The sequence below is a fragment of the Drosophila virilis genome, chromosome X, assembly GCF_030788295.1.
Source record: "Drosophila virilis strain 15010-1051.87 chromosome X, Dvir_AGI_RSII-ME, whole genome shotgun sequence".
Classification (NCBI taxonomy): domain Eukaryota; kingdom Metazoa; phylum Arthropoda; class Insecta; order Diptera; family Drosophilidae; genus Drosophila; species Drosophila virilis.
The window spans coordinates 16,362,501-16,376,976 of NC_091543.1; the positions used below are offsets into that span (position 1 = coordinate 16,362,501).

At 40.9% G+C, this 14,476-nt stretch overlaps 3 protein-coding genes across 3 annotated transcripts in view; 1 reads left to right on the plus strand and 2 right to left on the minus strand.

The window, feature by feature from the left end:
- hop (tyrosine-protein kinase hopscotch) overlaps positions 1-11,681 on the minus strand; it is a 14,209-nt gene extending 2,528 nt beyond the window's left edge. The window contains exons 1-6 of the mRNA XM_002058951.4: positions 10,177-11,681; positions 8,823-8,983; positions 8,558-8,764; positions 8,150-8,469; positions 6,930-7,392; positions 6,507-6,859 (exon numbers count right to left, since the gene is read on the minus strand). Coding sequence (XP_002058987.1) covers positions 6,507-6,859; positions 6,930-7,392; positions 8,150-8,469; positions 8,558-8,764; positions 8,823-8,983; positions 10,177-11,259 — 2,587 coding nt within the window. The 5' untranslated portion in view covers positions 11,260-11,681. The remainder of the gene's footprint in view (positions 1-6,506; positions 6,860-6,929; positions 7,393-8,149; positions 8,470-8,557; positions 8,765-8,822; positions 8,984-10,176) is intronic.
- A 107-nt stretch (positions 11,682-11,788) lies between these two features.
- Positions 11,789-12,701, plus strand: Tim8 (translocase of inner membrane 8). Its single transcript, XM_002058950.4, has 2 exons — positions 11,789-11,990; positions 12,063-12,701. The coding sequence occupies exons 1-2, from the start codon at positions 11,901-11,903 to the stop codon at positions 12,237-12,239; spliced, it is 267 nt and encodes an 88-aa protein (XP_002058986.1). The 5' UTR covers positions 11,789-11,900; the 3' UTR covers positions 12,240-12,701.
- On the minus strand, positions 12,591-13,875 carry LOC6635445 (coiled-coil domain-containing protein 137). The gene is made up of 3 exons (XM_002058949.4): positions 13,717-13,875; positions 13,132-13,660; positions 12,591-13,068 (listed from the first exon to the last, which is right to left on the minus strand). The coding sequence occupies exons 1-3, from the start codon at positions 13,797-13,799 to the stop codon at positions 12,697-12,699; spliced, it is 984 nt and encodes a 327-aa protein (XP_002058985.1). The 5' UTR covers positions 13,800-13,875; the 3' UTR covers positions 12,591-12,696.
- Positions 13,876-14,476: the final 601 nt, after the last annotated feature.

The window sequence follows — 14,476 nt, forward strand, 5'->3', positions numbered from 1 at the left end:
TATATCTTTGGAAATATTGATGCCAATTGGGAATGACACATTTGCTCTTTATTTGGGTACCAGCACATGGTTTGGTTGTTCCCAACTTGACTATATATAATTCTTAATTTTATAGAATTGCCCGTTCTGCTGAAAATATTGCTAGTCTATTTTTATATATTTTCATATAGAAATTGCGGGCTACATTAGATCATTAGCCAACATTTGGCACATATTCAAATTTTTTGTTTAGTTAAATGCCAGTTTTAAAAGCCGAGTCACGCCCAAAGTTATTTGAACTCGGGCTTGGGTTCAGGTTCTGTCTTAAGTTTCGGTTCATAGTAAAAAGTAAGCTACAATTTTAACTTCCCAGCGTTTCGTCTCAGTTCTATATTAATGGTTTTATTTGTCAGCTGAGATATAATTTTGCAATTTACGTTTTTCATAGATTTAAACAAGAGGTTCTAGTCGGGAGCTCCCGACTAGGAGATACCCTGAACCCTCTTCTTCCAACATCAATGCATATATATATTCTATTTTAGAGGCAACATATCAAGTTTGGTGACTAGCTCTTATTATTTACCAAAATTGCCCAAAAATCAGGATATCGATATCGATTTTTATCGATTTCTTGGAAACGGAGTAAGTTATCGATTATCGGCAACAAACTCGATCTGCGCAGGCACTAGGACCACCTACATCTAAAATTTCAAGTCTCTAGCTCTTATAGGACGGACGGACATGGCTAGATCGATTTGGATGTTGATGCTGATCAAGAATATATATACTTTATGGGGTCGGAGATGCTTCCTTCTGCCTGTTACATACATTTGCATTTTGCAAAAATACAATATACCCTTATACCCATTTTTAATTTGTTCAGGGTATAATTAGGAATGTTTAAACTAGCAAACATGGACTTCGGCTTAAGCTTAGGCAACGCGATATGGACTGATCTCTTATGGGATTTCAGTACGGACAAAAGTTTTATCTATTCTTTTTATAATTCATCGGTTAGTTTAATCACAAAACTGATTTAAATAAAAATCTTCGGCACGCTGAAGTATTAATACCCTAGCAGACCCAACTTTTCATAATGCCCATAGTGCTTTGCCCGTATCTTAGAAGCACAGGTAAAATAGTTTATTCCAAACAAGTTTTTCATACAAAAACCTACTTTTCAACTGGTCGTTCCTATGGAAGCTATATGATATTCAAGTCCGATGTCAATAAGATTTTGCATAAATGTAGGCAACATAGTGAAATCTCTGAATGCCGAGTTTGGTCAAGATATCTTGAAAAGCAAAAAAAATTTCCATACAAGAACTTTGTTTTCGACCGATCGTTCCTATGGCAGCTATATGATAAAGTGGTCCGATGTTGAAAGAATTTTGCATATATGTGGATAGCAAAGTAAAACTAATAAATACCGAGTTTTGGTCAAGATATCTTGATAAACAAATATGTTTTTTTTTTTTAACAAGAACCTACTTTGCGTCCGATCGTTTCTCTGGCAGCTATATGATACAGTGGTCCGATACGGCCAGTTGCGACATAATGACAGACCTACGCAACGTTAAACTAAGAGACTAGTTCGCAGACAGACGGATGGGCTATATCGATTCGGCTGCTGATACTGATCAAGAATATATATACTTTATGGGGTCGCAGATGTCTCCTTCTATGCATTACACATTTCGTGACAAATTTATAATACCGACCGCAAGGGTATAAAAAGGTTTCCATATCGGAACCAACTTTTCGACCAATCATTCCTATGACAGCTATATGATATAGTGGTCCGATCCACGACCCATGCAACGCTTCAAGACGATAGGCTTTAAACTGAGAGACTGGTTCGCAGAAAAACCGACGGGCACGGCTATATTGACTCGGCTGTTGATGTTGTTACATTTGATGACAAACTTATAATACCCTCTACAAGGGCATAACAAGAAAATTTAGCTTCGGAGTACCGAATATGCAATATCCTCTGGCCGGCATTGAACAGCATGATATCGAGACAAAGATTGCCAAAGTGTTAAGAAAACAGAATAGATGACAATATAGTAAGCATATTCGTAGTCTCGTAGTTTATATATCGTGGCAGATATATAATTGATTTCTATAATGGGCCTTCAATACAATTTCTATCAATTGGTAAGTGAAGGGTACAGCTTTGCTGTCTTCCGTCTACTTGGGGTTTCGAGCTCAAAGTGCTAACACTTAGCTCAATTTGTTAATCAATCGACTTAATGATATACTAATCCGATTGTTCAAAGCATCAATTAAGCTGGGATTTGATAGATAACCTGATAAACAGGAATTGTTCGACCGATTGTTTCTCCAAGATTTTGTCATTTACTTGTTGTTTGCGTGAATTCCGATGCAATGTCCTGCTTCCCATCTCCCGTCCACCCGATCGCGAAATATAAAACTATCTACTTGCTAAAGTAGTTTAGAATAGAAGACTTTCGACAAGCAGGACAAAGCTCTGAGCAGAGTACTTTGTAATGCTTTTAATATTTGTCACAGAAGGTTCATACAAGGTTAGTTGAACAAAATTGCAGCGATAAAGGTGTAAAAATACGTGTAAGTCTAGTAGGGATGAAGGAATTTAATTGGTTAGTCACCACAGAAGAGTAAATTACACCAGTAATAAGTTTATGAATAAATATTACGGCAAGCATGGCTTTAGGATCAATTGGGGGAAAGAAGATAAATCATCAGAAGTCTGCTGGAGTATGACGGTACACGATGAACCCAATTTAAAACCCGAGGGGCAAACAACAAGAATTGTTTACGTAAGGATTCAATTCTGTCTTGATGGATATGATGGCCATGAGGCATACTCAAATATAGATACAACCTATATTGATGTAAAAGGGTCTTTGTCATTAAACTGCTTCGACAATCGATTGATGAAACCTCAAACAATTCTGGCCTTATTGACCACGGTCTTAACATAAGAGTCGAATTTAAGTTTATGATCAAAAATGACACCTAGAGCTATCAAGGATGTAAGAAACCAAATGGGGAGGGGGCTTCTATAGAAAATCATTGCGTTACATTTAGATCAATTTAAATTTAAGAGCTCTTTATGTCGAAGGCATAATTTTACATCCTCAGCATATATTAATACTAGAGAGTGAGACAGTTTCGAGGAAACGTCATTGATTAAGAGATTAAACGAGATGCGGGCCAAGATGATGGGACCTTTAGAAAGTTCCCAGCACACGTTTACAGAACGTATATCTAAAACAAACCTTTTGGGTTCTTTTACGCAAATAGTGTGAAATCCAGTTCAAGAGATTGACTGCGAAGCCGAGAAGGCATAATTTATGAAGGAGTCAGGAGCGGTGTTGCCAGAGTCGAAGGCCCTACTAAAGTCAATATAGATGACGTCAGTCTGCATTCTTTTCTTAAACCCATCAAATACTAGCGAAGTAAACTAAAGAAGATTAGATCTGCGCTTCACGAACCCATGCTGGGAAGTTGATATAATAGAACTACATAAATCTTGAGCTGTTATGATTCTCTCAAAAGCATTCCTTTCATATTGAGGAGGATATTGTATGATTCTTTTCAAATGGTCGGAGAAGATGAAGTGCTTACGGACAATTCGAAAACATAATGCTGCAGCACAGTACCTGAACACACAAGCAGTAACACCACCAGGGCCCGGTGAGTAAGGCGGCTTGATTGTCTTAAGGTCGCTGAAAAGGGAACTTTCCGATATAATAGGATTTAAGGTGCAGTTTGACCTCTGATAGGGATAAGGCCGATTTATATTATATCTAGAGGAGTAGGTACTTTGAAAAAAGTTTGCAAGCAGATCGGCATATTTGCAAACTTTACCGGAGAAAGCAAAATAGATGTCTACCATTAGAATTGACATAGTTAAACAAAAAAGAGTCGGCAGCTCCCGATACCCTGAACCCTCTTCTTCCAACACCAAATGCAGCTCGGGCTACGCGTTCGTTTGCTTTAGTTATAATAGAAATTAAAAAAGTTAGAGGTTCTAGCCGGGAGCTCCCGACTAGGGAATACCCTGAATCCTCTAAATCCATACCAAATAAATCAAAGACAAGTATGAGGTTCTAGTCGGGAGCTCCCGACTATGGAATACCCTGAACCCTCTTCTTCCAACATCAACGCGTATATATATTCTATTTTAGAAGCAAGATATTATGTTTGGGGACTCTAGCTCTTATTATTTACCAAAATTGCCCAAAAACAGGATATCGATATCGAGTTTTATCGATTGCTTGGAAACGGAGTAAGTTATCGATTACCGAAAGCAAACTCGATCTGCGCAGGCACTAGGAGCACTTACATCTAAAATTTTAAGTCTCTGGCTCTTATAGGTTCTGAGATCCTTCCGTTCATACATACAGACAGACGGACATGGCTAGATCGACTCGGCTATTGATGCTGATCAAGAATATATATACTTTATGGGGTCGGAGATGCTTCCTTCTGCCTGTTACAAACATTCGCAGTTTGCACAAATACAATATACGCTTTTTACCCATTTTTAATGGGTTCAGGGTATAAAAAAAAAGTACATTCTCCGTTAGGGCTCAAACTCGCGACAGACCGCACCACTCGCTATGACTCTACTCAGCAGCCACACCAATTATTAAGTACTTATGATAAAAAAGGAACTAAAATGGCATTACAGAAAAAAGTCGCAATTACCATGCTGTAAGAATGCGAAGCAGACGCGCTTGAATGTGTGTGTGTAGATGTATACAGAAATTCTTAAGGATGATGCTCTATTCAAATGCGCAGTTGCATATAACTTTGATATTATTTTAACCGATCTTTATGAAATTTTCTACAGTATATCTTATTACACCATAGAATATTTGTGATTACTGAAATAGTCAATTGCATTTAAATTGTGGCTTAAATTGGTTGGCAATAAAAGTTGGGTAATTCACTTGATTAATAGCTCTGTGGTGGTGGCAGGAACGTGGCGATAGGTACAAAATGAAAGATACTTGACAAATATATAATAATCTAGAAGCAACATATCATGTTTGGTGACTCTAGCTCTTATCATTTACCCAATTTGCCCAAAAAAAACAGGATATCGATATCGATTTTTATCGATTGCTTGGAAACGGAGTACGTTATCGACTATCGGAAACAAACTCGATCTGCGCAGGCACTAGGAGCGCCTACATCTAAAATTTGAGTTCTGAGATCCTTGCGTTCACACATACAGATGGACGGACGGACAGACAGACGGACATGGCTAGATCGACTCGGATGTTGATGCTGATCAAGAATATATATACTTTATGGGGTCGGAGATGCTTCCTTCTGCCTGTTACATACATTTCCATTTCCACGCTTTTTACCCATTTTTAATGGGTTCAGGGTATAAAAACAAAGTTCCCTCGGCAGATTTGAGCTCGCAACTCACCGCCTTACTTGCTGGCGCCTCTACTTATCAGGAACACTAGCCAAAAAAAAAAAATACATTCCTCGGTAGGTCGACCTACCGCGCTTCTTGTCGCCACCTCTACCAAACATTATTAATGAGAAAAAAATGGCAGCACAGAACACAATACAATCGCAAATTCAATGCTGTTGATAGAATTCGAAGCAGAGCCTCATGAAAGTGTGTGTACATGTACATTATACAGAAATTCTTGGAATTTGCGCTAGCTGCCGTAAACACGTAGGCAGCCGAAACACATTTTCTGTTGTGTTTTTTAACCGACCTTGATGACAGTTTACGCAGTACAATTTTTAAAATTGTAGCTTAAATTGGTGGGCAATACAAGTTGGGTTATTAACTTGGCCTATAACTGTTCGGTGGCATCGGGGAGGGGGCGATAGGCATAGACTAAAAGATACTAGATACATATATATAATACTCTACAAGCAACCAAAATTGCTTAACGGGGCAAGTTATCGAATATCGAAAATAATCTCCTGCGCGGTCACTAGAAGGACCTACAGCATTCCAAGTCTCTAGCTCTTATAGGCTCTTAGATCCTTGCGTTCATACATACGGTCGAGCGGACAGAAGACAGACGGACATGGCTAGCTCGACTCGGCTGCTGATGCTGATCAAGAATCTATATACTTTATAGGGTCGGAATTGCTTCCTTCTGCCTGGTAAATACATTTTCACAAATACATTATACCCTTCTTACCCATTTTTAATGGGTTCAGAATAGAAAAATTGGAGAACATTAACGTTTGGTTTAGATATCCTGAACAGCAAGTCTTTTATGCATAAATTGTTTTATCCCTGGCGTCCAATATCTGGCATATGTACTGCCATCAGTAAGCCGAGGGATCTATGCAAGATGCAATATGGATAGCTTTAAGCCAGAGACTCAATAGACAAGCAAAGGGATCTATGCAACTCAATAGACAGACAAACATAGCTTTGTCGACTCAGCAGTCGATCTAAAAACGCGTGGAGTCGCAGCTATTACAAATTACAAATTCGTATACCCAGGAATCTGAATCGGCACAGGGTTTAAAACGAATGCTTCACTTACATGACTCCATTTCCGTTTCAGGCACATCGTAGTTTCGTTGTAAGCGGGTTTTGATGGCATTCAGTCGCGTAAATATGTCGTGATGACTGAAACGCTTATCCGGATCATCGCTCCAGCCATCCATAATTGTATTGTACATTTCAGGTGGGCAGAGGCGTTGGTTGAGCGGCTTCAATATGCCGCCATCAATGGTTCTATTGCGTATGAGATCGCGCTGTTTCAACTGATCCAGCGACAGCTGGCCGCGCGAGAAAATCTCATAAATGGTAGTCGCAAATGCCCAGAGCTGTGTGCTAGAATCCTGTTTGGCTCCCTCTAGGTTGTTGTAGTACTTGATCGGTATCCAGGGTGAACTGAAGATCAAAACAATAAGCGATAAATCGGGGGGCTCGATAATTGACGCATTGTGCAATCGCAACTCACTCGGATTGCTTGTAAGGACGCGGACAGCCGGGATCGCTGATTTTGGCATCGAGCACATACTTCTCGGAGTCGTATTTGGTTACGTACAAATTGGAGCAGCGTATATAGTTGTGTATTATCTTATTATCCTCCAGATAGTGCATGCCACGCACCAGGCCATGCATCACGTCCAGCAAACAGTACATGCTAATGTTTCGATGCATCTGCAGAAATTTATTTAACGGCCCGTATTTCGAGTACTCCATGACCATTGTATATGGCACGGATAATGTTAGGCCATACAGTTTAATAAACTGCGGCGACTGTATTAGGCTCCAGGTTTGCGCCAGTTTCATGAACTCTTCAAAATTCGCATCGTACTTTAGCATTTTCATTGTGACTGGCACATCCTTGAACGAGCCCTGCTGCATCCAGTCACCGCGCATTGTGTACACCTTGTCATCGTCGCTGTCATTAATCGAGTCTACAAACACGGGGTGCGGGTTAATGATTGTTTAAAATATACGGTTAAAGATAGATTGTATTTGTATTTCTTCCATTTATTACATTCCACTAGGGTCCGTGGATTTGCCGAAAAAAAAACAACACAGCACAGCACAGCACGACACAACACCACTCTATTGTATTTTAATATAGATCTTATTTGGACACTGAACTTTCATCCATTTCCAGCTTATTTATGTGGATTTATCCATAAACATTGATTATATTGAAAACGTGTTTAAAGCCGTGCGAACTGAATATTAATTTCCCCCATTTTACGCTTACGTCTAATTTGAAAAAAAAAAAAAATAACTTATATTTTATATGAAAACTATTTTGAATGGAAATGATCATACAAAAAACCCAACCATTTTCCGCCCATTTCCCACCCTAATGAAGGAAGCTTCTTTTGTACAAAATGAATGATTTTAGCTAATATATAGAGATCTTACCTTGGCACCATAGGAGGTCGGTTTTCCGATTGAATATCTGTGGAACCTCATTATTTTTTTTTTTTTTTTTTTTTTTTTTTTTAAATCCTACCTAATGAAAACTACCCAAAAAAACAACAGTTTTCCGCCCATTTTCCACTTTAATGACGGAAACTTGTTTAATTAAATCCTATTAATAATTTGTGCTACTGAATACAGAGCTTACCTTGCTACCATGTTCTTAAAGAAAATCCCACGTAATAACGGAAAAGTGCATGATTTTGGACTAGCGGATTTTGTTCTTACCTCGGTACCATTGTAGGTCAGTTTTTGCATTAAATATCTGAGGATTACGACGCTGCAATTCCGCTTCGCTCAATTCCGCTTCAGTCTTTTTGGTTTTTAAATTTTTTGGCAAACAGAGCAGCAACAATGGCGGCTTATCATATTTAGAGGCCGGTATGCGTATACGATCGGGGCTATCGGTGCGTATAAACTGGGCCAGTTCTGACAACTGATCAAAGATGTGCTCATCGCTCTTGTGTTCCAGCTTCCATTGTTTGTCCTTGCGTATGATCTTGAATGTCTCAGTTTGGCATCGATCATGATCGCTGTTTCTGGCCACACTGCACAAAGCAAAAGATATGTTTGTTAATAATATAAATTTTGTGGGTCCTTATACCGTCGAGTTCTTATATCTTGCTTGAAGCTTACATTCTTGTATTGATATCAATATAATATGTGTTATACTCTCGATCGCACTGGCGTACAATATAGCTGCCGCACTTGTCGCCGTTCTCGTGCAGTTTCATAAATGAGTAGCCACCGCCGATGGGTCCGTGACAATATAAACGCTCCAACTCCTCCAGCGATGGTGTCTTATACGATGGACACAAGTCCTGCATCCATTTTACTGTCAATCTACAAATTGAACGCAATTAGTCTGTCCGAATGAATTGTTCCATGTTGAAAATCGTACCTTATATAAATGCCCAGATAGGATATAAACGATTTCATCTCATGTTCCGTTTCAAAACGCATATGATACCCCTTGGGAAAGCCAACGATTTCCAGACGCACGAGCTGTTCGCTCTCCTTATACAGCGAGAAAATATCTTCGACCACGGCCACAAGGCTCCACTATTAATTATAAAGGGGAGAGAGTTATTTGAAGATGTTGCAATATAAAATGGACAAGGTTAATAAGTAGATCATGAACGTTTGCTAATAGATAATATTTAATACAAGTCCGATATGAGAATTGTTAAGTTATAACGTCATGAAAAGGTTGAAATAATGCGATTCTGATATTAATTTTGTTGTGTTTAATCTACCCACTCGGCTTTATACTCAGTTGCACGGGAGGCTCGGTATATTTAGTTGTGTCTATAATTGAGAAATTGCTATAATAATTGGATACAGCCATTAAAGGCGAATGAGGTACGAAAATCTGTTATCACAGTCTGACTTTAGTTAGGTAGTCAAATTATGATCCCTTCAGTTTAAGGATATATAAAGATTTTCTGTACCCCAGTCACAGTCAGCTGAATCCAATGTTAAAGCTTTCTATGCATTGTTATTGTTTTTAATAAAGCTGCTTTCGGCTGACAAATTCTCTAATAACCCAAGACTTGTTAGTACTTGTCGGTGATATGCCAAAAATGTCTAAATCAGTTTAAAATCTAACTCTTTTCGGCTAACAACTACAGTAAATACCTAAAATCGGCTAGAAAATAACAGAATTGGCAAGAGAATTGTAATTGTCACTGTGATGCCAAAAAAAAAAAAAAAAAATAGCTAAAACAAACTCTGCAAAACTGCCTGAGGAACTCAAACATCAGCCCTATGTAGGTAGAAAATAACTGAATTGGCAAGACTAGTTAGTGCCTGTCGTTGTCGATGCCAAAGGAAAGGTTAAATCAATTCAAACTTTAAGCGGGCTGTTGCTTAGAAACTCTGACATGACCCACATTTAACTGGAAAATGGCTAAATGGGTAACACAGCTGATTAGGTGTCGCTGGAATGGCCACGAAAATAGCTGAATTATCAGAACTGGTCACGTTTTCCGCACTCTAGGCCCCCTAGGATGCAGTCTTGACGTCAGGAAGCCCAAAAACGTTACCTTTTTGGACTATTTTTAGCCATGGACAGAGTTTTGCGCAGTGCTTACGCCAGAAGGCAACGTTTGGCTGTCAAGTCGAATCAAATCAGTTGAGCATACTTCCTTTGCCCTTGGCACATATGTACGTAAAAGAAATGAGTCTTGCAGATTTAGCTCATGCCGTATCGTTTCCGAGAAATGCCCACAAATGTCAATTGCAGCTGTACCCACCTTTAGTGTGGCTTCTGATGTGACGCGCGCCACCTTTAGGCCAGGCTCGGGTGAATCATGATGAAATAGCCTGACATAGACGGGTATGGAGTTGGGCTGCAGCTGCTGCTGCTGGGAGGCCCTGTGACGACTTGGCTGTGGGGTCTGCTGGCTGCCGCGCAGTGTGTGGGTGTCGCTGCCGCTGTCGTTGCGCTGATTACCGGGCCCGGTTATCGTGGTAGAGAGGGTCGTATTGGAGCCTGTGACTAGCGTTGTGGTCGAGGTGCGCGTTGAGCTGGCGATGCTGCCGTTGCCATGGGGTGGCTCCGTTGTTGACTCATTGGGGAAATATTCGACGGTGGCATTAAACTGTTCGGTTAGATAGGTGGGCGCCAGGTCGCAGATCTGATGCACATAGTGCCACTTGAGGCTGTCCACGTTTGGTCGATTGCTGTTCAGACGTCGAAAGGTGCTGCGTATTTTGGAGCGCACAAAGATGCGGTGGGCGCGCCACAAACTGCGCGGCAAATAGCTCTTGTAGGCCTTCTCGACAGCCTGAGCCAGCAACAGCTGCTCCTCCCTGTCAATTACCATATCCATTACAGCCAGACCCATCACTTTGTCCCTCTGCTCTGGATAGCGTATCTCTGCGATCTGCTCGTGCAGCATATCGTAGCGCATCTGGTGATACAAATACTTGTGGCAGTGCACATCAATCACTGGCAGCTGTCTGTCCAGTTCCGGGACACGGAACCGCATCCGGAAACAGTAGCGCACACTGCTATTTAGCAGTTCGCCGGGCAGCTGCCACTTGTGCTTTACTTTAAGCGTCATCGGTGATGTCTCGGTGCCGTTGCTCTGCTCGCGTATACCGAACAGCAGCACCGCTGTGGGCAGTATATCCATATGGCGGCACATTATGGTGCATATCTCCTCGCAGTGAAGCGACGGCGAGAACTTTTCATAGTCGCCCCTGCGATAATTGTAGACGTGGATGAGGCCATCGTTGGCAATATTTTGACTGGAGCTGCCGCTCTGCAGCGAAGCTGTTGCCAAGCTGGCGCTGTCCGCCAAAGAGGTGCGTCCGCTGCTGCTGTCGTCCATTGCGTAGCGGCTGGTTACGCTACTCCGTGCGCCAAAATATAAAAATTCAATAAATCTGACCGTCTCGCACCCGCCGACGCCTGCAGATCGCAGACGTTAGCTACGCTCTCAAATAAATTCACTTTATGCGTTATTTTAATGCTTTGAGCAGGTGCAGCCACAGCACCAAATCAAAACAATCGAACGAAATAATTTTGTTCTTTTCTATGTTTCTATTTTTTTCGCCTATATTTGGCTTAGGTGGTGCCTTCGTCGGTGCCTCATTAATGTGCCGTGTTTCTATTGCTGTGCTAATCAAGCACTAACTTGCACTTCGTTTGAATTTAAACTAACTACGTTGCGCAAAAAATGTAAATACAGCGGAACGGAAAAAAAAATAATATGCAGTATTAGCATTGATTGTTTTTGTCTAGTCAATTTCTTTGAGGCAAATATCGATAACTTGTTGCAGACGGCGCTGCGTGATTTTACAACACTCTCGGTATTTACTGTCAATATTCTGGCAACTCTGTTAGTGTGTCAGTTTTTATATAACCTCAAAACTAAAAATTTCAAGTATCGGGCGAGAAGAAAACAGTTTTTTTTTTGTGTAATAAATTCACTGAAAACTTGACGAAAAGCGTTAATCATATATACCAGCTATGTCCGACTTCGAGAATCTATCCGGCAATGATAAGGAGCTGCAGGAGTTTCTTATGATTGAAAAACAAAAGGCACAGGTCAATGCACAGGTATACAATACAATTGAGAATATCACATTAGTTAATTGCACATTTAATAATAACCACATATCCCTCTCACAGATACACGAGTTCAATGAGATCTGCTGGGAGAAATGCATTGGTAAACCAAGCACCAAACTCGACCATGCCACAGAGACGTGCCTCAGCAATTGTGTGGATCGTTTCATTGATACATCGCTGCTGATAACACAGCGTTTCGCTCAGATGCTGCAAAAGCAGAGCTCCGGTGGCATGTAGGGGCCCTCAGAGTAACTTAGGTAGTTAACGTTGTGGAGCGCATCAATATGCGTGTGTGGTGTTGCAGACCAAAGACAAACACGAATCTGGACCTTGTATTATCCCTTACCCAGCTGCAATTAACACCATGTTCCATGCTCTTTGCACACGTTTAAAAACAAAAACAAAACAAAAACTAATTCTAAAATTACCTTGTAAGAAGTTGTTGTGTGTTTGGCTGATAAGCCAAATCCGGACAATGCGGTGCTAAATTTTCATTCTGTCGTGCACCGTGCGTGTTGCTGACGACGTAACTTCGAAATTCTGAAACCAAAAACCTTAAAAGCAAACCAGACAAGATCCAACTACATATACATTGTACTATATTGTTGTTGTTGTTTTCTTTCTTTCATCTTCTATAATAGTTGAATGTTTGCTACAAATTAAATGAACAATGAACAACAATGTTAACTAACTACTACAGTTGCCGCTGTCTCGACTCGTTTTGTTCCTTTTTCAGCTGACGGTACAAATCGACCATTTTGGTGCGCTCGCCCTCGAGCATGTTGCGCGTAGCTGCGGGCAAATCCTTGCGTTTGCCCTTGAGTTGAAGTTTCGTTGGCGTACTTGCGGCTTTCTGTTTGCTGGCTGCGGCATTTTGAGGACTCGCAATTGACGCTGGCGCCTCTTTATCCAGCAGAGACTTAAGCAACAGATTCGACTTGCGGCCAGGTCGGGGCACAGTCTCAGTCTTGCTTGCCTTACGCGGCAGCGTCTTTAGCGACGGCGGGCCATGCACAATTTCGCCAAATTTAAATACATCTTGCTTATACTCTGGAAGTGGGCCATCCTGCAAATGAGAGCAATGAGAGCGTTAAAGCTTACAATACACTATTTAATTGGGGCAGGTTACCTCTAGCTCTTTCTCTTCTTCGGCTTCCTTGAAGGCGCGCTTTATAAGCTCTTTGCGTGTCTTGGCATCCATGCCGGGCTTTACTACTTTATTGGGTTTTCTACGTCCATTCTTGAGATTATGGCGCTCTTTTTGCTTCTGCTTTAAAAGCTCATCGATCTCATTTTTGGGGCGCTTCTGCACAGTTATTTCGCCCGTTGTCGGATTCCGTATAACACTGACCCCATATTTGGCCTCATATTGCGCCTCTCTGACGGAAGCGCTAGTTATACGATTAACTCGTCGCAGGTACTCATCATTTGTCTCGTTATCAAACTGTTTGATCTTGGTCGATTTTTGTCCACCCGCTGCAGCTGGTTGGGTCTTTTTTGTTTTTGGCGCTTTGGGCTTGTCCTCTTTACCTATACTACCAATTTTAATCTTTTTGCCCGCTTTGGCGGCATCGGCGATTCTCTTGAACTGTTTGAAATTGTGCGAGGCGCGCTGTTCTTCGTTTTGCGTCGGTGGATTATTTGTCACATTGGCCAGCCTGGGTGGTAAAATGCATTAGCACAAAAACTGACTAAACAACTGTAAATGACATACTTTTTCTCCTTCTGTTCGATTTGCTTAAGTGGATCGCGTATGCCATGATGCTTACGCACTGGTATTTTCCGTTTTCTCGCCATAATAATAAACGTCTGTTAGCACAAACAACGTCGACTCGTGGTCACGTTTACTCAAAATAGCGGCAACAGCTGATTTTTGTATAAATATCGTCGATATATATATCGATGAGAAGCGCACTAGTCTAGTGATGTGAGTTCTAAAGAGTATCGAAGCTTAACATGTGAAATGGATCATCCTTGCTGTGATCTATTCAGAAATAAAACAATAATTTTCTTTAATTGCAATAGAAGTTGGGTGTTACACATTTTTTTATTGACACATTAAGACACTCCCCGTTATAAACCTGTTTGGTCAATGTTTTTATTTTCAATATCGAGAGCAAAACATCGATATTTCGTAATTTTTTTTATTGCTACTCTGGCCCTAACTAGGGCCGGCATGTTATCGAAGTGGTTTTATCCCAGGACTGCATAATAATACATACTTATAGGCACAGACACGCACACACACACACACAAGCTATTTGCAGGGATTATTAAGTATGTATTGCATGCAGTACATTTTTTCAATTTGTATCTTTACACACATATACGACCACAAACCCATGTACATATATGTATGTATGCATGTGCCCGTTGCATTTGCCGTGTGCTCACAATGCAAATGCAACGCGCATGCGCCAGATATGCGAGCAGTAGGCAAAGCAGGCAGCCACAACCAGCAGCCAAGTAACTTG

Coding starts and splice junctions, on each gene's coding strand:
- Tim8 (XM_002058950.4), top strand. CDS start 11,901: ATGTCCGACTTCGAGAATCTATCCGGCAATGATAAGGAGCTGCAGGAG. Junction 11,991..12,062: donor AGGCACAGGTCAATGCACAG/GTATACAATACA, acceptor TCCCTCTCACAG/ATACACGAGTTCAATGAGAT.
- LOC6635445 (XM_002058949.4), bottom strand. CDS start 13,799: ATGGCGAGAAAACGGAAAATACCAGTGCGTAAGCATCATGGCATACGC. Junction 13,661..13,716: donor ATCGAACAGAAGGAGAAAAA/GTATGTCATTTA, acceptor TTTACCACCCAG/GCTGGCCAATGTGACAAATA. Junction 13,069..13,131: donor AAGAAGAGAAAGAGCTAGAG/GTAACCTGCCCC, acceptor TCTCATTTGCAG/GATGGCCCACTTCCAGAGTA.